This window comes from Setaria italica, chromosome VII, assembly GCF_000263155.2.
Source record: "Setaria italica strain Yugu1 chromosome VII, Setaria_italica_v2.0, whole genome shotgun sequence".
NCBI lineage: Eukaryota > Viridiplantae > Streptophyta > Magnoliopsida > Poales > Poaceae > Setaria > Setaria italica.
In genome coordinates, this window is record NC_028456.1 from 30,196,589 (window position 1) to 30,223,413 (window position 26,825).

General features: G+C 51.2%; 1 protein-coding gene and 1 pseudogene across 1 annotated transcript; both read right to left on the reverse strand.

The window, feature by feature from the left end:
- Nucleotides 1-8,669: 8,669 nt before the first annotated feature.
- LOC101763188 lies at nucleotides 8,670-10,834 on the reverse strand (annotated as a pseudogene).
- Nucleotides 10,835-16,624: 5,790 nt separating this feature from the next.
- On the reverse strand, nucleotides 16,625-20,090 carry LOC101763996 (probable receptor-like protein kinase At1g30570). Its single transcript, XM_004976783.3, has 2 exons — nucleotides 19,708-20,090; nucleotides 16,625-19,561 (listed from the first exon to the last, which is right to left on the reverse strand). The coding sequence occupies exon 2, from the start codon at nucleotides 19,523-19,525 to the stop codon at nucleotides 16,973-16,975; it is 2,553 nt and encodes an 850-aa protein (XP_004976840.1). The 5' UTR covers nucleotides 19,526-19,561; nucleotides 19,708-20,090; the 3' UTR covers nucleotides 16,625-16,972.
- Nucleotides 20,091-26,825: the final 6,735 nt, after the last annotated feature.

Below are 26,825 nucleotides of genomic sequence, written 5' to 3' on the forward strand. Positions count from 1 at the left end.
GCGGAAGTCTTCGTCCCCACCTCGTCCTCTTCCCGATTTCTTTTTCTGCTCGGTTTGGCGGTTGCGGCTTATATAAATAGATAATAAATTTAAATGGCGGGTGGGCGAGGGAGCTCGGTTTTTTAAAAAAATTGGCCGGGTTGGGGGCCCGTGCGTGGTGGCGACGTCTTTTTACCCGCGTGCACGCCATGCATGGCCCCCATGGCCGCAGCGACGCCAGCCAACGCGGGTAGCTGCCAGACCCGGCCCGGCGGTCATCATCGGCCGCGCCTCCACGTCCGCACCCCCGTCGCGTCGGCCCCAGGTCGGTGGCGCGCGAGAACGACGGGAGCTCGTCGCCGGCACTGTTTGCCGAGTACGACGGCGCAGCTTGACCCACCTGAGCAATGCGGACGTGGACACGTGGTGCGGGAGGCGACCCTGGCTGGTCAACGCTAGCTGCTAATGAGCGGTTAAAAACGTCTGCGTGGCGTCTCTGGCTTCCTTCCTGTTGAATATCTGCGGCGCGAAAAAAAATCAGCAGCAGCTAGCGTTGCGTTGGACGCCGGCGAAGGACGAGAGGGTGATTTGTGGGTTACGTGCGGCGTCTGATCAGGGGGCTTGAAAAACATTGCCACAAAGGGCCTGTTTGGCAACCAAGTGTTAAAATTTAACACCTGTCACATCGGATGTTTGGATGCTAATTAGGAGTATTAAATATAGGCTAATTACAAAACTAATTGCACAGATGAAGTGTAATTCACGAGACGAATCTATTAAGCCTAATTAGTCCATGATTTGACAATGTGGTGCTACAGTAACCAATTGCTAATGATGGATTAATTAGGCTTAATAGATTCGTCTCGCGGATTAGCACAGGGTTCTGCAATTAGTTTTATAATTAGCTCATATTTAGTTCTCCTAATTAGCATCCGAACATCCGATGTGACACTGTTAAAGTTTAACACCTCGTATCCAAACACCCCCTTTATTCATGCTCACACTCTGATTGTCCTTGTTGGATGGGACATGGGAAAGTCATCCGGCAGATCTTCCACGCCGGTACGAAGAACGGTTTTACCACGGAACCAACCTACACGCGACAGGACGCGTGCATCATCGTCCCTTGCACTGTGGGGAGGTTTGTGGCAGTGGTCGCGGGTTTTTACCAGAACTTTTTTTTTATTTTTAATCTTTTTTTATTTATTTTTAAAAATAACCTCACCGGACTTTAATTTGCGCGGGGTAACCCTTTTGACCGCGCCAGACCGCCTGACGCGGCAGGAACACGCTGCCGCGCCGCATGCACTGGCGCGACGGCCCCTGCCACGCTGGCGCGGCGAGTCGCGGCGCCAGGTGGGCGCTGACGTGGGCGGGCGTTCGCCGCGCTAGCCCGCCTGGCGCGGCAGGACCTACACTAAGTCCACGCGCCGGCTCCCTTCCTCCTCCCTCCCTCCTTTCTTCCTCCTCCAGACACACCAGCGCCCTTAGTTTGTTGCGCCGCCCCCCGCCACCCCACCCCTAAATCCACCCAAAATCCGGCGTTTTCGGTGGGGGAAAGTAGTGGAAATCGATCCCTGCTTCGTGTGGAAGGTATTCCCTGACTTTTTCTCGTGTTTTACCGTTGCATTTGGTAGATCAGAGGATGTTTAGGTGACTTAGGGTTAGGTTAGTAGGGGAATACCTTCCACACGAAGCAGAGATCGATTTCCACTACTTTCCCCCACCGAAAACGTCGGATTTTGGGTGGATTTGGGGGTGGGGCGGCGGGGGGCGGCGCAAGGAGCTCGGGCTCGGGCAAGTCTGGAGGAGGAAGAAAGGAGGGAGGGAGGAGGAAGGGAGCCGGCGCGTAGACTTAGTGTAGGTCCTGCCGCGCCAGGCAGGCTGGCACGACAAGGCTGCCGCGCCAGGTGGGCTGGCGCGGCGAACGTCCGCCCACGTCAGCGCCCACCTGGCGCCGCGACTCGCTGCGCCAGCGCATGCGGCGCGGCAGCGTGTTCCTGCCGCACCAGGCGGTCTGGCGCGACCAAAAGGGTTACGCCGCGCAAATAAAGTCCGGGTGAGGTTATTTTTAAAAATAAATAAATAAAAAGGTTAAAAATAAAAAAAAGTTCGGTTTTACCACACATCCAGCACTGTGGGGAGCAACGCAGGGATGTTACTCATCGGCACTGCTACATTGACTTACCGCTGGTATCTAGCTATGATGACCATGGCTCATCGGCACTACTATATATTTTTTTTTTCTTTTTGCGAGAAACAGTAGTACTGAACTTTAATCCCCACTCATTCTCCAGTCATGCATGCATGAGATCTTGTTTAAACCAAGTCGCCGAGGGGCAGTATAAAGCTATGCCAAGTGGCATGAGATCTCGTACGTGTGGCTAAATTTGTTTACTCATCTGTAGCTTTCTCGTTGATTACCTCTGCGGGGCACTGCCGAAAATACTGCAGCTCATAGTTAGGCTAACTGCCAATCATCATGGAGACCATCTCTGCGTAGTCCAACATACACATGTTTTATTTGGAGCCCCGCTGTCTCAGTCACTGTAATACTCTATCTGTATATATACACCACGAACTCCACAAACAACATGCAGTAAACATGAGCATGTAGGATTGCTCTATAAAAATAAGCAGGTCCGATTTGATCCCGGCCCGGTCAATAGTAGTATCCAGTTTAGGTCAGTCTCCGGCCAAAACTTGCCCATCAAACCTGATAGCTAGCATTAGGTTAGATCTTCCCCTTTTTTTTAAACCAAAAAAAAAAGCAAACAAGATCCACGGTCGCAACAAAATAAAGCAGCTAGCTGATAGGCAATGGAAACGAGTATGCATGCATGTGCAGATGTGCTTTTCTTCTCCGCTCGTGCAGTAATTCGTCCAAAACCGCCAGTCCGGACCGGTCGTCCAGTAGCGCGACAGAGCAGCGGCATTATCGCGCCACGTCCACGCGATGGAGACAGGAGACCGGTGCCTGTCACGTTACGTGGACGTGATGGGGACCCGTGACGTGGGCGCGCTGGACCGCGAGCGAGGAGCGAGGCCAGGCGGGGAAGGAGAAGGGCTTGCTGGAAAGGACGATGCGGAATGAAAAGTCCGCGGTCGCCGGTTGATCGATCCCGGCTAGCACGCGCGCCTGCGCGCGTTCCCACCGGCCTGGGCGAGCACCGAGCAGCAGGCGATACCGCTCGGGGGCAGCGCCCGGTGCGGTACGTGCCGTACGTACGTTGGCGGTTGGCTTGACTAGTAGTTCACGGCCCCGCGCCGCGTCCCGCGTCGAGCGCCCGTACGTGGGCGCACCGGCCGCAGTTGGACTCGCTCGGCTCGATCGCGCGCGGGGATCGGAGACCAGGCAGGCACGCGCGCGCGCCGGCGTCGCGGTAGATGCAACCGCGGCTGCCGTGTACGCGCGCGCCGCGGTGCCGGTTGACCGTGGAAGCAGTGGGGCTGCCGGGCTGGTGGCGCGCGGGCGCGGTGAAGTCGCCGCAGCCTTTCACACACGCGCACGGAGGGTCAGACACCGAAGCGCGCGCGCGTTTCGGGCGTTGCAGTGCCGGGGACGGACACGACAAGTTTGTGGAAGCAGTAGCGCTTTCGTTCTGTCGAACCGTGCGTGCATGTCAGATGTGGGCGGTCGCCGCCGCACGAACGTTAGGTGGAACTCGATTCGTGGGATGACGAGCTGGCTTTATCTTTCTGGTGTCGGTGAATCTAGATTGCCGGTGGACCGCGGCGGCTATGGAGCGTAAGCACACACTAGCTGCACGACGACTGTTCCGGACATGACGGCGTTCCTGGACCCTCTCGGTCGCAGATCTTTTGCACTGTTCATTCATTTGGTCGCAGGTTTACAACAGCAGCCTAAAATTGGAAAATATATAGCCCTTGTTGTCCAGAACTCTGTTTTCTAATTTGCTCACATCAAGGGGATCCATTTTGCAAGGTTCATTTGTTGCAAGGAAAAATGGCTTCACTGTAACATGAGTGCAACGGGCGAGGGCTACAGCCTACACCATACAGGCCCGGCCATTGCCTAGTCGCTTACGCACGTCCGATATGCACCCTTCGTTCCGCCTGGCTGAGTCCGATGGCAACGCGCCCATGCTCCAATCCCCCCCACCACAGGTGGCCGCTCACTCGCGTCGAAGACTTGACACCAAGGTCGCGCGCCACTGCTGCTTGTCCCCGCCTCCCCGGTTTTTATGGTGGTGGACGACCGCGACTCCGCGAGGTCGCCGCCGCCCGTCCCTCCTCGCAGCCGTACACGACAGGATCCGCGAGCAGCGGTCGCGTGTCGTCCCAACTGCGTCGCTCGTGTCAGATCAGCGGCCAGCGGGTCCGGCCTGGAGCCGAACGTTCAATAATCTACTGCCTCACGCCAAACGCGTCATGCAATCAGCGTGTCCGGCCTTTGGAAGAACGTTCGATCTGGGCGATGGGACTTCCTCGGCTCATCATCCCCGGTGATCAATCAAACAGCGAAATTTCAAATGCGATGAAATAGCTCTGAACATAGGAAGTAGTTCAGTTGAGCTTGCGATGCTCAGTTAGGAGTTCTCGACCTTCCGTGCAATGCAATCGAACCCAGCTTGGACTTGTCCCGCGACAACGTTCAGATCAACCATGCTAAAACCAAATGGAGCAGCCACATATTTTATGTGTTGAAAGCGATTAAACTGACGGGACCCCTGTTTTTTCTTTCAAATAACCCTATGCTCTGGTCATCCTTACCCGTCGGTAAATTGACACTAATCGCGGCGGCGACTGGACACCAAGATCAAAAGGCGCGCGTGCGAGAGAGCGCCTCGTCGCCGGCGTCGCGGTAAGAGCAACCGCGTGGCCGCGACTGCGTGCACTGCCGCCTTAGCTTGGTGGTGACCTGGTGGACCGTGGAAGTGGAAGCCGGCGACCTGACGCTAGCGCCATGGAAAGATGAAGTCGCCGCGGCCTTTCACACCTGTCGGCAGCCACCGAAGCGCCCGTCCGCGCGTTGGTGTCGCCGCCGCCTCGTCGTGCCGTCCGTTAGACGAGCCGTGCGCCCGTGCCGGCTGCCGCAGCTGGGGATCTACCGCAAGTTGTGCAGCAGCAGCGTTTGCGTTCCGTCCAACCGCGCCGGCGCGTGTCTCAGGTCTTTGGTTGCAGCGCAACTCGAGCGGGACGGCGGCTCGGCGGCGCCGGCTGGGGAGTGCACGCGTCGAGTGTTCCGGTCGCATATGCTTATGCACGCAGGCCCTTGGGTAATTACTGAGCTGAAAGCCTGAACGGTCGACAAAAGTTCAGGTAACCTTGCCATGGCAAACGGTGTTCTTGGACTATCGGGAGGTGTTTGGCCCGTGCTTCCTGCCCCCAATTGTCTAGTCAAATTTCCTTTGTGGATTGGCTATATATTCTTCATGTTGAAATATTTGACGAGACTCCTAACTGTTTCAAGCACTGTCGTGCACGTTTGGAGGATGTCGCATTACCGAATACTGTGGATAGCACGTACGGTAATATCCACCGTTAAGGCACGACACTCTTGAGGAACCTTCCCCAATAAAAATCTGGAGATGTTAGTTTCCCCCTGACATCTATGATCCAATTCCACCTAGATAATGGTTTTTCTCACTGTTCTCAAGCTTCAAATGTGCTTTTCATGCATCCAACGAGGTGCACCTGGCGGGGGCCGCTCACGCCGACACCCTCGCCGCCATCCTCGACTGCCCCGTCTCAACATTTCCTTAGAGCTACCTCGAGCTTCCCCCCTCCGATAAGAAGCTCCCTGCGTCCATCCTCGACTCCCTCGCCGTCAGGGTCGAGCACTGCATCCCTTCCTGTCGGGTGCACCTCCTCAACCGTGGAGGTCGTCTCACACTGGTAAACTCCGTCCTGTCCACCCATATAACTTATGCTGCCACCACGCTGCAGCTACCCAAGTCCACGGTGGAGAAAAATCGACAAGCCCCGCCGCGGGATGCTTTGGAAGGGCGCGGCTTCGTGCTCCGGCGGCGACTCCTAGGTCACATGGCCCATGGTGTCCCGACTCAAGGAGGAAGGCGACCTTGGTGTCGTCGACATTGAAGTGCAGAACACCTGCATCCTCCTCAAGATGGTGGACAAGCTCTGGCAGGGTGATGACGACCCCTGAGCCAACTAGGTCCAGTTCTGGTATACGCCAGAATCCGCGGTGCACCCCACGCCATGGCAGACATTCCAACACCTCCTGCCCATCTACAGAGGGGTGAGGGTCACCACCGTCGTCCTCATCAGTGGCGAGACAACCTCCTTCTGGCATGACAACTGGACCTCGCTTGGTCCCCTCGCCCGAGAACTGTCGAGCCTGTTCTCCCATTGCCTCGCGCCCAACATCACGGTCGGTGCCGCCTTCACCACCGGCAGCACGCCTCTCTCCCGTGGCTGGCGAGGAACTTGCGGGCCTTGCCGCCCGGCTGAGCGGCTTACGCCTTGGTGCCGCCCCGGATGCCCGTCCCCTGGCCTTAGGGAGCGAGGATCAGGTGCGTTCCGGCGCCATGTACTCCATGCTGAAGCAGACAGGGTGCACGGTGCCGCACTCTGACGTCAACTGGGGGATCTTTGCCTCGATCAAGGTTCGGGTCTTCTTTTGGATCTTCTGTTAGGGGAACACGCGTACGCGTGAGTTCCTCCATCGCCATGGGCAGCTCCACTTGCCCCCTACTACACCGCCACTGAAGATGCCGCCCACCTCTTCTTCACCTGCCCCTGCATTGCTCGCTTCTGGCACACGGCGTGTCCCCACGCCTCTATCGCCTGTCTCGCGGGGGCGCTCCAAGTGCTGCCACTTCCGCCAAGAGCGCTCCTCCACACCGCCACACTCCTGTTCTTGTGGGTGATTTGGAAAAGCCGTAATAGGATGGTCTTCGACTTTGTTGACCAACCCGTCGCCGCCATTGCCCAACCTACCAGGGAGCACCTTGACCTTTGGCTGCACTATGTCCCACACTTGTTCTGACCTTTGTGTATAGGGGCGGAGCCACGGGGTGGTTCGGGTGGGCCATGGACCACCCTAGAATTTTGGACAAGGCCTATTACGTTTGAAGAATTTTGGTCGGCGTCTCTTCTGTTCGCATCATTCGTCGGTTCGTCGCTGTGCCGATTCGCGGAGAGAGTGCCCTTGCCTCCTAGCTCGCCCCTGGCAGTGTTATGCAAGGTGCAAACTAGAGATGGCAGGCGTCGGCGAACAACAGCTAACAACGACCGGCGGGCAGTATCTCTCATCCACGTCTCTCCGTTTGTCTCCCCCTCTGCCCCTCGCTCCCTTGTATTGCCATTTGCCGGGTGCCTCTGACTCTCTCCCCACTAAACCCTATGCAGGACGAACCGCCTTGCCGATGGCGACGGTTCGCGTAGCGCCACAAATTGGTGACAAAAGAAAGGGCTCAAGTACCGTAATCATTTCCCTACGAGGATGCACGTTTGCAATATTTCATACTTCATTATTCTAATATGTTCATATGACTCTTTTATTTGATTGAATTGTGTTTGGTAAATTGACATATTAAATTTATAGTCTTACAAAAAATTATGCTAAGTTGGACCACCCTAGTCTGAAATCCTAGCTAGGCCACAGTTTGCCTAATATAACACACGTCAAATGGAAAGCTCTATGGAGGATCGTGTCGTTCGTCATCGAAATGGGACTGACTCGCTCGGGAACAGGCACAGGATTGCCCCGATCCTTGCCCTCGAATGGGCTGTAAGAACTGAAACTCGCCGGCTCCGGCTCCGCATGTGAACGTCGCTTAGGTGGGCATGCTCCGCCCCCCGTTGTTTTTTTTCTTAAAAAAACATTGCACCCGGACCCGGCGCCCACGGCCCACGTTGGGCAGATCTTTTGCGTGCCTGATCCGCGGCGCTGCGGTCGAGGTCGTTCGTTGCCTGCCACCGCCGCCGCGCACAAGCTCCACCTTAATTAAGATTCTGGCTGGTCGTTCGGCCCTCTCGAGCGGTCCAACTACGTTGCACGGCCCATGTAGGCCCGACCAGAGCATCGCATTATCCTTAGTCCTGACGGCGGTCATATATCGTCTCCGTTAGCGTCATCAACTCCCGCTTCCCGTCTCCCTGGTCCCCCGGGCGCCGCCACCTTCCCGCCGGGCGACCATGCCGGAACAAGTTAAGGTTGATCGGAATGCCTTAATCGGCATGCAAGATTTTGATCTCAGAAGGCTGCAGCTTTGCAGTCCAGCGTTGCAGGTTTTTGTGCAAAGTCTGAATCCTGGAAGCTGTCTATCTGTCATAGTGACCAGCTGCCGGGGGACGCCCGTAATCCGTTCTCCGACCATTGCAGGCATGGGCCTGACCTCGCCTGTTCCATTCGTGTTCAGAAACTGACCTTCTAGCAAAGGAGCAAGGGACTAATCAAATCAGAATTGCAATGCTGCATCGCCGAGAGTACGTAAAGTAGCATCATGACAATAACATCAGTAATAGATTGGCGATCCCCGTACGCAGACGTTGGTAGATGCGGATCCATCCAGCACCGCACTGGCAAGTGGCAACCGCCATCCCCGTTGAGGAGACGGCTGGCACTGGCAGCCTGTTCGAGTGCCTTCACATACTGACATACAGTGTCACACGGAGCACCCTGTTCTATATATGTGGGTCTATGGGCAGTAACATGTTGCATCAACGTTGTTATTTAACGATAAATCTCGCATTACCCAAATATAAGCACGACCGTACAAAGCAAGCACAAATCCAGATAGTCCCCTACGTGGTTTTGGGGAGTCGTGTCGACAGAAACACGCCTCCATGGCTCCATCACTCTTATTTCTCGTAACCGTATTTCACAGAGCAGCTGCCGCTAGCACGTAGATACTCGTAGGATCGGAGGCAGGGAGGAGGGCCTCACTTCACGTACTGGATCCTGACGCCGCCGACGGTGACCGTGTCCCCGGCGCACCTCGGCACCAGCGACACGACGATCGTCTTCTCCCCGTCGGCGCCGATGTCGTCCAGCAGGTCGCAGATGCCGAACCTCGCCGCGGTCCTCACGGCGCGCCCGCCCTCCCCGGGCCGGACCGCGTGCGGCGTCAGCGCGACGCTCCCCGCGCACTCCGCCGCCGCCGGGGTGGCCGCCCCGCTCTGGGACGGCACGTTCACGAACACGTCGAACTTGACGAACTTGAGGTGGTCCGCGACCTCGATCCCCTCCACGCACAGCACCTCCTCCTCCTCCTCCTTCTCCCTGCGGCTCCTCGACGTCCTCGGCCGCGTCACGGCCACCCGCACGGTCTGGCTCAGCGTCGCCGGGAGCGCGCCCGTGGCGGGCGCCGGGGACCCGGTCTCCGAGGGCGGCTTGGCGTTCAGCCACGGGAGGCCGACGTCCTGGTAGGTGAAGCGGAGCGCGGAGGGGTCGAGGCAGTCGCGGACGCGGACGCGGACGAGGCGGGCGTCCTCGTCGTAGAAGAGGAAGGCGGCGTCCAGCCAGTCGGCGTCGGTGAAGCCGGTGTTGCCGGGGCGGAGGCCGTTCCAGATGTACCACATGCGGTCGACGTTGCCGTGGTGCGCGAAGAACGCGGGGTCGCGCGCCGCCGAGTAGAAGTTGCCCATGTCCTCGCCGTTCGGCAGGCTCGGGTTGCCGGTCCACACGTGCACCGGCCCGTGCGGCACGTTCTCGACGGAGCCCGCGCCCGGGTCCGGCTGGTCGCCCTGGCGGTAGGGCTGCCCGAAGAAGAGTTCCGTCTTCTTGGCACTGGAGATCATCTGATGTAGTATATGTTCATTTGTGTGTTAGATCAATTTTGGATTACGATTTGTACGTCCTAGTTAACTTGGGTGTACATGCATGAGTTTGCGTTGTAATTGTGCGCAGCTGTTTAGACGACCTGACGGTACATGATCCTCAGGTTCTGATCGATCTGCTGTTCTCTTGGGATGGTGGAGTCGGTCCCACTGTAGTCGAGGTCCAGCGTGAACGGTGGCTGGTGAGCAGGGTTTCGCCTCTCGTCGTACAGCGGCGAGGACATGTTGGCGTAGATCGCCGGCAGTGCCATGCCGTCGGGCGCGTCCCAGTTCCAGAACGGCAGTGCGAACGTGTCGTCGTTGATGAGCTTGCCGAGGATCCTCTCGTGGAAGTACAGGTAGAACCTGCGTCCGATTTTGTCAAATCATTAATCAATGTGCTTCTCTCACTTTTAGAACACATTGCTAACACACGAACACATTCACAAAAAGAACTGCGCACGCATGGATTCGTGCAGCAGCATGTACCTGTGCCACGGGAAGAAGAGCCAGCAGTTGTGTATCTAGAGATCCAGGTTCGGGAACCCGACCTGGTCGTACGCGGCGTCGCAGTAGGCGCAGTGCACGCGCCACTGCTGCCCGAAGCTGCGGGGGTCGTCGTCCGGCAGCTGCTTCATCAGCGACACCGCCCGCTCGTACTTGGCCAGGTGCTCCTGGTCCACCAGGTGCGCGGCCGGGCGCACGCGGAGCGGCGCGGAGGCCGGCGGCGGCTTGAAGTCGACGATCTCCGTGCCCGTGCGGGACGTGAGGCAGCAGCTGAGGTCGGGCGCCGAGTCGGGGATGTTGGGCGGGTGGCAGTCCTGGAGGTCCGGCGCCTGGATCGGCGCCGCGAGCGCGCCGCCGCCGTGCGACGTCGCGAGGCCGCCCGCCACGGCCCCGCCGAGGCCGAGGAGCACGTCGCGCCGGTCGACGCGGCCGCCACCGTTGGTCGCCTTGCAGGAGAGGCGCTGCAGCTTGCTCGCGTCGTTGGTTGCGAGGAGGACGTGGCTGCACCGGAGCGTCTGGAGGCTGGACGGCGTGCGAGGTGCGGCGACACCTCGCGGTGGCATGGTGGCGCTCTCCATGGCTCTGCTCTAGGTGAACGTGCTTGTGCTGCGTGCACTTGTGATGGGTACCGTGCCATGGTTCAAGGGTACGATATATGTAGAGCGTGCCGGCGTGTGGGCATGGTGGCTGGCTGTTTGGTTTGACTGTTTGTTACGTGATATGCGTCGTCGTGTCGATGCATGGTTCGTTGGCAAGCACGTACGTACGTCTTGCTCCTGTGTAGGACAAAGAATAAGTAATGCGATGCACGGTACGTGCTGTAAACCGAACAAAACCAGGTACAAAAACGGGGTAGATCGTGACGTTCCGCTGGTCGAGTAATGTAAGCTGTTTGACTTGAAAGAAGTTCACTGGATGCACACACCAAGCAGACCGTGACGACACGCTTAACTGTCATATCAGATACCCAGAGAGAATTCGACACACTTAACGTGCATCATGCAGTAGAGGTAAAGCAAAAGGTTAGCTCCATGTCAAAGCTGCTGTAAATACGACAGGTAAGTGGTGGCGACAACACTTTCCTTTTTCCTGATCCGTGCGGTAACCTCCCGACCGTAAGGTCTCTTTCTTAGCAACTACTCCGTACTCTAGCTGCTCTCTTTGCATTGCGTCATCCTACACGTAACAGTCGAGGCAGATACAGAGCATTTGCCGAATCGCAGTAGAGGTAAAAGCAAAAGGGTTGGGACGGTGTCGAACCAGATCGATCCATGTCTATCTGCTACTACGAGCTGCAAGTCGATAGCTTGGACGTACGGGCGGACGATTAGGTGGCCAGGTTCTACGACACGGGTGTGCCGCCAGCCGCACATGCACCGATAGATGACCGCCTTGCCCACCAATTCTCGCCATGGGTGGCGCAGATCGTGTGGCTTTCCGGGTTCAGCTGCCTTCCTTCTTCTACATTGGGCAGATCGACGGCGACGACGACGACGACGGACAAAGGGCGTGGCACAGAGCCACCTACTTTGGAGAGCATCTGCACTAGAGGGGGGTAAAAGAAAGGGATTGAACGACGTCGAGCCAGATCGATCATGACTGCTTCTGCCGAGAGCTTTAGAGACGGGCGCGCGGCCGATTAGGTGGGCGATGCTCTATCGAGGTCTCCTGCGCGGTTTGTTCTTACGGTGCGAGTGCGACCCACCGCCTTGCACGAACGAGGAATGCTAGGTTGTACACGGGTGCCCCTCCAGCCCACCAATTCTTGCCATGGACGGCGCCTTCCGGCTTCAGCTGGCCTTCGTCTACATTCGGCAGCTCGACAGCGACGACTGACGAAGGGCGCGGCACCGAGCTGACGATCGAGCCACCTACTGGCTACGCTAGGGCAGGAAGTTTTATGCTGGCGGCTAGAACAGATTTGTGCTAACGGGTATTGCACCCACCAGCAACGTTGAGTCAGCACAAATACCTACTAGCGGGTGACGTTAGCCACCTGTCAGCACAGATGCTTCCCGCCAGCACAGATGGTTTCTATGCTGACGCGTACTTGTGCCGCCCGTCAGAAATATGTATTTTCCCATTATATATATTATTTCCCATGAGTTATTTATAATTTCTATTTCCCGCTAGTTTTTAACCATCAAATTGAAATATGTATCTCCAACCACATAACAACAAACTTTAATAATAAATAATTCACATTATTCAAAACTACATCATAAAAAATATATAATTCACATTATTTAAAATCCAATGTTCGTAATAGAGCTATTCTTTGCCACACTAATATTAAAACTACTACGCCCATCTACGAAGATTTGTGTACCCGTCCACCATCAACACGCCATCTTTATCAAAGAATGCTCCATCCTCATGACAAATCTTGTGTAGGATGAACCTCGATTTGTTTGTCTTCGACATAAACAGTTGAAGCCTAGCCAACTCGACACAATCGATCACTTTCTACGAAATCACGTTGAAGAAGTATAACCATCTTTATGAATACTGGTTTGATAGCCCGGATCGCAATAGCGAGAAAAACTGTGATCATCACATGGCAATCATGAGAGTTATAGCTGGCAAGCGTCATTCCTTCAATGAGACTAGTGACCGGATGTTGAATGAGAATCCGGTTAGCACTTTCAACCCGCGCAAGCACTTGCACATAGCCAATCTCTTATCTAGTATTAAGTTGTAGCTAGTTAGGGGAAGGTATTGCTTACCATTAGAAAGTTCTTGCAGGTGGAGCTCTGGCATGATTTGAAGGTCAACCAGATCCTTACGTGATTTTAGTCCGTCCATTGCCTTACCTGATAAGCCCAAGAATCCGATGGTGCTATCGAACATATTCTTCTTGAAGATGCATCCCATCAATGGCATGGCGCATCGCCAGCTCTCACCATTACTTTTGCAAATACTTAAAGAAGATGGACATCTTCTTAAACGGCATGTCTGCGACGTCTGTAGTTTCAGCCTGCTTTCTTCCTCTTTTCAAATTATCAGCACCACCTAATGACTTCTTACCGAGTTTGAACTTGACCTTCTCACATATTTTAAATACTATTTTACCCGTAGCCAGTTTTGGAGCAAAATCATTCTCATTGGTGCCATCGAAAAAGTCTTTCATCCTACGGTATTTGTGCGTCTTCAATAAGAAGTGCATGTGTCGCATGAACATTGTCTTAATAGATCCCTTAAGGTATGTATCATCTAAGCAAACTACGCATGTTGTCTGACAGGACAAATAGGATGGGATAATCATTGATGGTAACAAAGATAATGACCCTTAGTGTGAAGTGCTCCTGTCTGTACTCATCCCACATCCGAACCCCGTCTTCCCAAAACTTCTGCATATCTTCCATCAATGACTTAAGGAAAACATCTATGTTGATGCCAGGTTGCTTCGAGCCTTGTCTCAGAATGGTTAGCAAAAGGAATTTTATCTTGTGACATAGCTATGTGCTGTGCGTGCTCCTTCTTTCACCAAACAGATTCATGTCATCTGTACTCAACACGAACCGTATATTTTTTTCATCTGAAAACTCTGGATGATTGGCATTGAAAGTTCTTTACTAGCGAGCATCAGAAGAATGTCGAAGCTTTTCGTCAGCTTTTACTGGGCAATCAGCATGCCAAATCATCATTTCAGCGGTCTTTGGGTTTGAGAACAAACACTTCAGACGGTCCACCACCGACAAGTACCACATCACTAAGACAGGGACTCTACGTTGAGTCGTCATGTCAGTACCTATGCAGGACTCGTCCTCCACTTAAGCACCAACACTTGTCTTTGCACCCTTCTTCCTCTTATTCTTGATGGAAGAACCGGCACGGTCCTCACAAAAATTCACATTACTTTTGTAACGGCTAGCATCGCAATTTGGACACTTTTTCAATATTGCGTATTCACTGCGATACAATATGTAGTGGTTACTGCACACGTGTATTCTTTGCACACACATCTTAAATGGATTGATATTCTTCTTTGCTTCGTATGTGTTTTTTGACACAAAGTTAGGCTTCGAGAGCAAATTACCTAGCAGAGTAAGGAGATCATTGAAACTATTGTCTGACCAGCCGAATTTAGCCTTTAGGATCAGAAGATGAAGGACGAACCACAAGACTATCCACTCCTTCCCACATCCCTCATACAAACGGTCCTTTGCTGCCTTGAGTGTCTCAAAATTCTCTAACCCTTTAGCACTCCCTAGCAACACTTCCGTTTCAATGTGGTGCAACATGTCCTCCATATCCACATCACGTTCCTCGTCCACCTGTGATCACCATTTTGATCTCCACGGTCATAATCATCATCCATCACAACATGATCATTTTTGTTTGCATCATCACCACCCATTTCATCAGAGCCGGTATCGATATTTGTGTTGTTGAAAGTACCTCCTGCCTTACCATGGTGGGACCAAATTGTGTATCCATCCATAAAACCTCACTTTATCAAATGCCTCTTGATAACATCAGTATCCTCCCATACAATATTGTTGCTACAGTCAAAACACGAACAACGTATTTGCTTTATCTTGCAAATGCGAGCGTGCTTCTTCGCAGCCTCCATAGACTTTGATACCTCTAACATGAAAGTATACGAATATCTTCGTATGCCATACATCCATGCTCTATGATCCATCTTTAACAACCTATGCCAACAATTCTATGTTATATTAACTAATTTAATAAGCTATGGGTCGCAATTCTATAAACTCAATTAAATTATGGATGTAGTAACTAATAAGTAGGATAATTCTATATTACTCTAAATGAAACTCAATTAAACCATGGATGTAATAATTAATAAGAAGAAGGAAACAAAATCAAACTCAATTATATATTAATTCAATCAACTTCATTAATTAAAACTATGGATGTAATAATTAATAAGTAGGAAAAATATAATCAAACTCAATTCTACGTTACATTGAAATGACAAACATAGCATTGTAATAGTTATAATATGACCATATAATTTTATTTACCAAAATAATCCATCTCTATTTATTTTCTCTCTCTTCCCTCTTCTCTCTTCTAGGTCTAGATCTAGATCTAGATGACAACCTAATGAAGCTAGAAATGATGGATAGAAGTTGAAAAAAAAGGTTGGAATGGCACAAACTCACCTTATATAGCCAGCTCCTCCAAAGAAATCAAGAGCAAAACCTTCCCCCTTAGATTTGGTGTTTTTGGAGTTTTTCCCGAGCTTCTCTTGGACAAGCTCCAAATGGAAGGTTGGCTGGGGAAGAAGCTGCTCGCGGCCTTATCTGTGCTGACGGACGATATAAGCCACCCGCCAGCACAGATGGGTCATCTGTGTTGGCGGGTGCTTAGGTCGCCCGCCAGTACAGTGGCATCTGTGTTGGTGGGTGCTCCCCCGCCGGTCAAGGAAGTTTTGTGCTTGCGGGTGCTAATTTTGCCCGCTAGCATGCTAAATTTTCTGTGACAGCATAAATCAAATCTGACATAGTGCTAGTCGAGTTGCAATCCAAGGGTCCAACCAGACTGGTTTATCCTTTTCCCAAGTCAGGAGCTTGGGTCCTAGATCGCGTACGTGGTGGTACGTTGCTTAACTTGTTATGTGAAAAATGTGGTCATGGAAGAACTTGAATTTAGGGTACAGGTGGTTACTCTTGAGAGGGACGTCAATGTACTGTCGAGACAGGAGACATATAGTGATATTTGTGAAAAATGTGTGTTAAAGTTTGCTCCCTGCTCTACACTAAACTACGTGCTGAAGCTAAAGAGCCGGCAAATCGTTGCAACTACTTAGCTGAGCACCATGAGATATCATCGAAGAATCCATAGTTGAATTTTTATTGAGTTGGCTTAGCCAGTTTCTTGGACATGTACTCCCTCCGTTCGAAAACGTAAGATGCTTTAGTTTTGTAATAAGTCAAGTTTGTCTAACTTTGATTGAGTTTAGAGGAAAATATACTAACATCTAATACGTTGCAACGCGGTATATTAATATCTAATACCTCTCAACTGATCTCATGCTGGCGCTCGAACACTTCACAGATCCATATTCCATTGTAAGCTGGAATGGCAACGCGGGGACGGAACACAGCGCTAGGCCGCTGGGGGCTGGTCACTGGTCAGCGTCAGTTCATTCCAAAACTGATGGCAAAACAGATGTCACACGCGCATACCGTTAAGTGGGCTAAACGGAGGCGATTTTGTTGTTTCACAAGAACAAACATTCATCTTTCTAACAGCTTCGCTTCACATAGTCCAACGGCCGTTGCAACTCGGCCAGTCCCCAGGCTCCAACTGAAAAAACACAACAGGTTATACCATCCAAGTGATGCCACTGAAATCATGTGAGGAAGAAAACCCAAATAAAATGACACTAGATCAGAGTTTACCACACAACACTTGATACATAGAAGCCATGTCAACAATGTATTCAGCAAGTTCAAAGATAAAGCTATAATTATCAGTGCCATTTATACAGGTCACAGACAGAAGTACATGGACGGTGGTTATGCAAATTGCATCATACAGATGTCAAGGAAAAATTTGACACTTCTGTGTCCTTTTTCCCCAGTTTGGTAATCTACACAAAAAAAATCCTATTATTCTACACTTGTCAAGCAGGTGAACGCCCAAAAGAATACGAAGCAACTGACAGCTAAAGAAAACCTAAGAGAACAATATAACACAACTTTACATCAAGACCATGGCTATAAAGCAAGATTTGTGGTGGGTCCTCAGGAGTTAGAAAACCTCAAGTGTCCGGTTCCTCCCTGATACTTGATGGTTTTGAGTGATGTTCCTCTTCTCCCTCTCTGATGTGAGGAAGGCTAAAGGATATGTCATCAAAACCCAATTCACCGCTTCCAAATGATTCAGAATCTACATGTCGCTTGTAAGCTTCATGAAGCTGCAGCACATACTCAAGATGCCACAGGACCTCGCCCATTGATGGCCTGCTTCTCCCATCATCAGCGAGACATTTCTCTGCGATCTCACCAAACTTCTTCAAGGATTCTGATGAAAAATCACCATCAAGCCGAGGATCCATGATTGCTTCCAGCGAACGCTGGCGCTGCCATCTCATCGCCCATTCTGCCAAGTTGATTTGATCCTTTGGCAACGTGGGGTCTATCACTGGCCTTGCACAAGCAACTTCAAAGAGCACCACTCCAAAAGAATACACATCGGATTTTTGTGTGAGTTGTTGCCTCCGAAAGTACTCAGGATCTAGGTATCCGAAGCTTCCCCTGACTGCAGTACTAACATGGGTCTGGTCAAGTGTTGGTCCAGTTTTTGACAACCCAAAATCTGCTATTTTGGCAACAAAGTTGTCATCCAACAGAATGTTGGTAGTCTTTACATCCCGGTGGATTATACCTCGGTCTGCTCCTGTGTGGAGGTAGTGAAGCCCACGGGCTGCACCGATGCATGCATCAATCCTTTGCTTCCATGTAAGAGGAGGGAGGCCACTCCCGTAGAGGTGGCTTCTCAGTGTCCCCTTAGCCATGTATTCGTAGACCAGAATCATCTCCTTCTGCTCTTCACAATAGCCAATCATTGCAACAAGGTGCCGGTGCCGAAGCTTGGAAAGCATCGCAATCTCCGTTTCAAATTCTTTCAGACCCTGGCCACATAATGTGTTAGCACGTTTGATCGCCACAGTAGTGCCCTCATCGATCTCACCTTTGTAGACCTTGCCAAATCCTCCAGAACCAATGACCAAGGATTCGTCAAAGTTCTTTGTGGCAGCCCTAATCTCTGCAATGCTGAATCTTCTTCCCATCCTATGACCAATGGAAGAGGCATTTCGTGTCAAGGATGATTTACTGGCTGCACGGGCATCTGTAGTGCTTTTCATAGCCTCGTGAAGGACCAGCGGATGCCAACCGGGAGGGGCCTCCTTCTTGATAGCTTTTCGTTTCTTTCTTATATAACACCATGAGGCCAGAACAACACTTGTAAGTGCCACTACAGAAGCTGAGCCAATACCAACTTCTTCCCATAATTCTTTCCTCTTCCCCCCCTTTGAAGAATCCCTCTGGTTGCCCATGTCAATATGACCAAGCACATAATCGAGGTTACCATTCCTGCTGAGCTTGAATATTTCCAAACCATTCAGAAGTGCATCAGTACCTGAAGCGCTGGTCATGGAATCGGCGCCTAGTTGAAGCCAAAGTGAGTCTGCCTGCTGTGTCAAGTTGTCAAAGAAGTCCTCATGATACGCTTTGTTAATTCCCCCAGCCCTGGCATACACATCATAGTTCTCCGCAGCAGTCTTGTTATTGATGTAGATCTTGAAGATCCTCTGGCTGGGCTTGTCATAGACAAGCTCGCAGAAATGAAGACGGACTAAGTAATCAAAGTTTGGGTGGACATAGAATCGCCACGATACGTTGAACCTCTTGTCCACAACCATGTTGTTGCCCATAATTCTTGCAGTCTCGTAGACATCGATTGGGGCAATTGAGGAGTCATTGCTTGAGACATACATTATGCTTGAAGCATTGGAAACGGTCTGAGCAGCATTTGTAGAAAACATGAATGCTTCATCAGTGTACCATGGCCTATGGAGATACTCATCACTGGCCGATTTAAGTGCAGGGCCTCCAATGTTCAGCCGGTACATTGTCTCGACACCTCTGTCACTCAAGCCAAGAGGAAGCTGCACACCTGCACCACCAACTTTGCTCACCGAATCATTGAACAAATTATCTGGGGTGAGCATGACCTCAATTGCATTTACAAATGCAAATGACCCAGGGCTTGGATCAAACTCAATCTTCAGGCCATTAGCATCAACCACAAGAAAGTACTCCTTGACAACTGCATTGATGACTGAATTGCTCGCAGAGTTTCTCCAAACAATCTCCTCTGATACATTGAACTTTGAAACAAGCTTGAAATAATTTGCAGTGACATCAAACTCAGAATTGTTTGCACTGAAATTCCCATATGTGGTAGGGAAGAAATGCAGTCTGATGCAGTAACTTCCTGGCAGCAAACTAATGGTATACCAAGTTGTTGTGCTGAAGAAGCGGGCAGAACTGTAAACCGGCCCGAAGATTTCATCGGAATTTCTCTTTCCGGCCAGTGGTGCGGCAAGCCCAGGGCTGCTCAAGGTAAAATTCCCCCCAGGGGCCATGTCGCCAATCCATCTCCGCCCATCAGCATCAACAGTGCCGTTCGAGCCACAGCTCAGAAGCAGTTCGCTTCCATGAGCTCGCAGGAACTGCAAGCTGAAAAATGCAATGCTTACTACTGCTAGCACAACTGAACTCATCTGAACGTCAGTCACTGCCACCATTTAGCTCTTGCAGGTCTCATCTAGTTTACGAACAACCTAAAAATAAACAAAAAAGTTAAATGCAGCAACTACGAGAGGCAGAGCTACTACGTATGAAAAGGGCTCATCATTTCCCCTTCAGATCCAAATCACCAGTTCGTCGAAACAAAGATCCAAATCACCAAGGAATCAAAGACTCTTACCGAAAGCGAAGCAGAATTCACCGTCTTCCGGGGGAGGTGCCGTGGCCGTCCTCTACAGCTGACGCATTCCGCCCCAGGCCAGGCGGCGCAGACGTCGGCGAAGCGGCGCACGGGTGCGGTGCCCGCCACGCGTCGCCCTCGGCGGCGGCGGCCCTCCGGGCGAAAGGCGACGTGAGAGCGGGGATCGAGCCGGCGGCGAGTCGGGATCGATTTCCGGACGGGCGGATGCGCCGGATGGATGGATTGGTTTCTTGGAGAGCACAAGAGAGACAAAAGCGCAGCCAGAAAGAGGAGGGAAACCAAGGGAAAAAAATTGCTAGAGCAACTGGGGTGGAGCAAGCGCCACTGAAGCACAGCACTCCCCTGTCCCCTCACCCGTGCTCGCTCGCTGACGTGTGCACGAGAAGCAGTGTCATGTGTGTTGATGAATGATGTGGATTTTTTTATCTAGCAGTATCATGCAGCTGATGTGATGCGTTTAATAAACGATAGTTCAAATGCAAAGCCAACCCAAGTCCTCTGATTAGTTCAGAGCTTCATTTCAGATGTGTAAAAGTAGCAGCAAAATGGCAAGCAACCACACTGACAGCTAAAAGCAAACTGTCCCAAGAAAATTCACTGTTAATACAGGAAAGATCGAGTCTAATCCGACCAAAACAACCAACAAACTTTGAAGGTAAGCATGCAGATGTTAAAAAAAAAAAGCAATATGACCATGTTTGGACGTTTGGTACTGCTCGGAAATAGGTTATCACTGATGAGGAGATGGGTGAAGTAGAACCATTTCTAGAGCAATGATTTCTGTAGCATTTACATATTAGCACAGATTTGTCACGGCTCATGACATCGAAAGCAAAGTTAGGTCTACGAAAAGTTCAGCAGTTATCCACTGACAAAAATGAAGAAAATGTTTTTCTCATCCTCCCTGCTGCTCTTGCTCTACTTTCTGGGCAGTGGACCCTCCCTGGTTCAGCTATACAGTATTGTTCTTTCCTTTTCCCTCCTGAAAAGTTGGGAATGCAGCCATACTTGGGAGAGGGTGACTGGGGGAGTGAGTGAGAATCCAATCACATTCCATTGGATGGGAGGGTGGTGGTGGGTCACATGGATGGAGGGTGCCGCAACACATGGTCCTGTTCCTTCCTTCCTCTCGCGCCGTGCCTGCAAGCAGATGCAGATGATGACACTGTCCTGATGCCCTTGCTCCTCGTCATGTTCACATGAACAGCAGGCAAGATCACTGGCCTGTGATCGCCATTACGAGATGCCCTCCTCACTGCTTCACTTTCCTCGAGAGACTGGATGTGTTAGCTCTGATTCTTAACGGCAAATAAGTCATGGTGGTGCCAATTGTTGGCCGACACTTAAATAATATACTGCTATATATACTTATATCACAAGAAGAAAACAAACGACGTCTAGATCACAAGCGCCGACGCATGAATTTCAGATTGAATTAAGAAAGAGGAGGGGGCGCCGACGCGTAGGGAACAAGATTTGCCAACCTCTCACATCAACCCTGCACTTTCATCTTCAAGAAAAGGCAATAGCTGCATGCATTGGTTTTTCAAGTTGTGCCAAGAGGTCTGATTTGACCCATGAGAAGAAAATAAACAGGCGCACCCAATCACAACCCGAGCCCCGGCTTCCTTGTCAGATCATGATCCCACTGTTCAAACGATCAGAAATCAGCAAAGGAAAAAAGGAAAATTCTGAGGTCAATTTGGGAGGGAAGCATCCAGGAAGCTTCCTGCGCGAGAACAAAACTCCTTGCCCTGCAAATTCCCAGTTCCTGATTTTTTTAAAAAAAAAAAACCTGTAGCATGTGGCCACTGCATGGCCTGACAGATGCAAACATTTGTTTATAACACAAACAATGGAGATGTAGGGTGCAGAATTGCTTTATGGCTACTGCTAAAATAATAGCAATCATTCAGACAACGCATCACTTGACAGGCATTGAAAACTGTGCGTCCTGACATCGCCAATGATTCAACGTTGGGTTGGGTTGCTGCCCAGAGCGGCAGAGCATACTGTCCAACAGTCGAGTCATTAGAGTGAGTGCTCCGGATTCATGAAAATAACACCACCGAAGAAATGAAACAAAAGGCAGCATCAAATTCGTTTTGAGGCTTCGACTCTGCGCCATCAGTTTTATAGTCTTGCAATTCCTGCTACCACACCCTCGCTGTTCAGGTTGGGCTGAATTTAGGTGACCTTAATTGGGCTTGTTCAAAGACATCACGCGGTCCACCCACCCGTCGTGAATTAACTTGGGTCACAGGTGTGTGGGGTTTCGGCCGCCAATCATAGAAGGCTTTCCATCCATTATTTGAGATAAGTGCGGTGAATCCTCATCCGTTGGATATAAACCACCGTCCCTAACCCTACCTTCTTCCCTGCTCAAGCTGCCACCACCGCTACCTGCCGTGCTCGCTTCGGGTCCCGGCATCCTGCACCTCCCCGTCGACCGCTGGACCTCCCATCGCGCCGCCGCCTCCTGCAGCCCCGAGCCTCGTCGCCTCCCATGCGCTGCCGGCAGCCGGCCGCGACCCTGAGCTCCGGCGCCCACGGCCCCTGGCGCCGTCGCCTCCTACATGTTGAGCTCCGGCACCCGCGGCCCCTGGCGCCGCCGCCCGCAGCCTCATGGCCCGCCGCATCCCGTGCTACACCGCGGCCCATTGTTCCGCTGTGTCCCACGTTGACGTTGCCCGTCGTCGGAGAAGAAAACAACCAAGATATGAAAATGTTGATGTTTGTTCGAAAAAAATGTTGAATCCATTTCTTTCAAATGTCGATGTAGTTATCGATAAATGTTGAATCTATTTTTTCAAAATGTTAAAAATGGTATTTTTTCAAAATGTTGAATGTAGTATTCTATTTTTTAAGAAAATGTTGAATTTAATCTTCTAAAATGTTGAATTAATAGGCTTTAAAGCTATGTTATCTATCACGCGGAAGCTAGGCCGCTGGTTGATATGGAGGTCACCTCCGTTCAGGTTGGGCTGAATTTAGCTGACCTTATTTGGGCTTGTTCAAAGACCTCATGCGGTCCACCACCCACGTGCGTGTGGTTGGGAGAGAACTTTTTTATTTTTATATATTTTTTTTCAATTTTGCAGAAATATATAGTCGGATGAAAAAATTGCAAAACTAGACTATTGTCGCCAGCCCAGCCGGCAGAAGTGCCTTACCACCCGCCCAGGCGGCGGATGGGCCAGCGGAAGGGCCTTACCGCCGGCTGGCCGGCGACAAGGGGTACACCTCTCCGCACCACACATTCAAAAAATCATAACTAATTCATATCAACTCGGATGGAGATAAACTTTATATGAAACTTGTAGACCTCGACAAGATCTGCAACTTTGTAGTTAAAATTCTTTTTCATTTAATGTCATATTAGTGCTCAAATAATCGACACAAGTTTCAGATCTAAAATTCAATTTTTAGATCTGAAATTGAGCAGCACACTTCCAAAAAATGATAACTAATTTATATAAGCTCAGATAGAAATAAAATTTATATGAAAATTGTAGCCCTCGAGATTTACAACTTTTTAGTTTAAACTGTTTTCATTTGGAGCTATTTAATTGATATGAATTAGTTATGATTTTTTGAAAGTATGATGCGGAGGGGTGTATCCTTGTCGCCAGCGGGGCCGGCGGTAAGGCCCTTCTGCTGGCCCAACAGCTGCCCGCGGTCCTTCCGCCAGCTGGGCCGGCGACAATAGCCTAATTTTGCAATTTTTTCATCCGACTATATATTTCTGCAAAATCAAAAAAAAATATTTAAATAAAAAAAATCGGTTGGGAGACTTGTTTGGATGGAGGCAACACCTCCGTTCAGGTTGGGCTGAAGGTCCACGTGGTTGGAGACGCGCGGCCACATTGCTAGGGTGGGCCCTCGCTCGCAATTCCGTGGCACGTACAGATCGTTCGACGGCTGTAACAAACAAGAAACTCCCTTCTCATGCACCTAGTGTTGTTTGGAGATGCATGCGTACACGTATCTGTCGTATCTTGATTTTCACGATGAGGGAGCCCTTCCCAGTTCCCACAGTCACAGCACGACCACGTACATGGTTACAAATTCAACGTGGTGCCTGCCTCGGGTCATGGGATGGGACTTGGGAGTCCCGTCAGCTATTCTGGTTGATAAAGGCGAAAGTGATCGATGAAGATGACGTTTATATGTTGGGAAAGCTAGACTGGCCTCTGGTGAGTGAATCAGCAGCATGATAACACACAGGCAACAACATAAGGCCTGTGGATGTCTGTGGGCTGGGGGCCTGCTGGGCCGTTAGTGGCTTTTGCGTTTTGGCTGGGCTGATGGACTTCTGAACTGCATCTACCAAAGCCCGCCGCAGACCGTAGGCATCACAATTCACAAAGAAAGGCTCAGGCCATTGTCACTAGCTTGAGGACACAAAATCAAATGAATGTCCACCATGATCTTTTCTTGTGAAAGCACAACCTTGCGGGCTGATGAAGAAATGGTTTCTAGTTTATCGCTGCTTCTTTCTCTGAGGGCGCAAATATTAGCACGCTCATTTCGTTTCACACAATAAGCTTCTTAATAAGGTGGGTATGGTTCCAATCCAAGTTTTCCATATCGGAAGGTGGGCAGGGCAAAATTGAAAATTCACACTTGGTACGGTAGATTCCCACTATTCCACGTACCCTATTGCTGACAAGGCATGCTGATGCGGCTTTGCGAGGCATCTCCCGGTTGAGGCATTTTGTCTAGCAAGTCATGGGTGTCATTGGGGAAGGGCAAGCTCGAGCTCATGCGCCTTCGACGTGCTCGTCTAAAAGGTGGCCACACTCTTCACCGACGTCGCCCGGAACCTCCAGCGGCAATACAGAGGCGCTGAAGTCGGGACCTGTGGCAAGACAGAGCACATCATGTAGCTGGCCGTCATCATAGGTGTACCACAGTGCCTAGAGCCGCTGGTGCCGGAGTCGGGGCCGCGGACGGTTGCGTGAGTGCACGCTTGACATGAGCCGCGACCTTGGCTTTGGAATCGTCATGCACCTCGAGGTCCAGCCGAGGTACTAGCCGCCCTACCTCTCACGGACAGGGGCAGAGCTACGTTGTTGGTCCTGGGTGCGGTCGCACCAGAAAAAAAAAATCCACGACCACTTATCACATTTAAATTTTTACCATGTTAGCATAAATTCTCTACATATGCTGTGAAGCGGCACACCCCCGTATTTTTTTTCTAGTATTTTTATCTAGCTCCGCCCCTGCTCACTCATGACGATGATGATCATGGCGACAACTTGGACGCAGGATGCAGGCGCGCAGCATGAACAGCGGCGGCGAGCGGCGACAGCTGCCTCAGCCACTTGTTGACGGCGCACTGGAGCTCACACCAAAAGGGGCCGAGGACCATGAGATCAGCCTCCTTGTCATCAGCAGCGGCGCATGGCGGACGGTGCCAGCAATAGGAGACACATGCCGAGGTTGTCACGGCCTCGCTGCCTGCCACTGCCAGTGCCGTCAGTTATGATTATGGCTCCTTCCTGCTTGAGCTTCTCGGATTGAAGTTTCAATTCGCATCTTCAGCTCTTACTACTCAATCTTGGTACGTACTTCTTGTAGTTTATTGCACATTAAAGATTCAATTCGTATCTCCAACTCAAATGCGCGGTCGATGGGCTGCGCAGCGCCGATTCGCACCTCCCGGCCTACGAGCACGCGTAGGAGAAACTGCAGGACCTCGAGGACAATTGCGAGCTTATCGAGGCGCTTGCCCATCCCCGTGGCTACGCAGCTCCGTTCCAAATTTCCAGTGAGCTTGAGAATGACGCCAGCGATACTCATAACTTGCTCGACAAAGCTATGCCTCACAAAGCCAAGCCACATCAGCTTGCGGATGGGTGTGGACTTGCGGTGAATAATTTTAAATTTACCTAAAAATGCACTTTTAGAGTTGATGCACTTTCAGAGTTGATGTGCTTAAGTGACATACTCACATAAGTTTAGGGACCGCGTATGCATTTTACTAATCTCCAACCAGCTATTTACTGCATGCAGTGATGCGAGGCATGGTGGCAAAGCAGAGCGGCAACTGAAAACGGAGCAGGAACGGCAACCTAGTTGCAGCCACAAGAGGCTCAACACCATGCAGTCAAGTACAAGCGTACAGGCTACAGCACGTGTGTTTCATCTCGCATTAGACAACCGAAACCCTGACATTAATTAATCCAAACCATGCATAATAATGCATCGAAAGCAAAAAAATAAAAAATAAAGCACTGTCACCACTGAACACGCCGGGACTAAGGTCCCGGCCCCAGCTACCACACCGCACCGATTTAACGTCACCCCGCAACGAGCCAGATTCCCGTACAGACAGGTGTTGTCCCGTCATCGAAGGAACATGCACGGCCGAAGGTCCAGAGTGAAACTCTGTCGGCCTCCGGCCTCCGGGTAGATCAGATTTCCTCCGGAGTTCATGGTTAGTTCCATCAGTGAAGAGTTCATTCAGAGACTGAGCAATTGAGCAGGCAGTAGATTTTGTTCGACCATGTCTGAAGAGTCTCTGAAAATAGCAGGAGCCATGACCGCTCAGTCATCAGAGTATCCGGCTGGTTACCCCTTAGCAGTTGCCACAATCTCTGTCGTGATCCATATGATGATGTGGTGGTAAGGTAACCCTTTTTGGCTTTATGGATTTATTGGGGTTAGGTAGGAGCATGCAGTGTCCAAAAGCTGCCAACTAATATATAGTATAATCGTCTGGCCCGTGCCTAGGCCAACGTTTTGTGCTCATCCCTCCTCAGCGCTGGACCAGACGCGCGGACCTGCTACTCTGGTTATGGAGTAAAAGATTCCTCTGCCTGTGCACGTAGATCCAATGCACTCACACCCTTATTACCGTTCACTCACCTAAAAGCAAATGAAAGTTGTTAGCAGACACTTGCACTTTACTAGACTGGCTAGCTAACTGTCCTGGTTATAGCGGTAGCCAGTGCCCAGCAGGCCATTTCCCATGCCCTTGCATCGTCAACCTCACGGTCTTGACTGGTTATGGTTAGTCACTAGTCAGTCAGTAAAAGGATTCTCATGGGCATCCGTAGCTGCAGACTACGACGAGTCGACGACGACGCAGG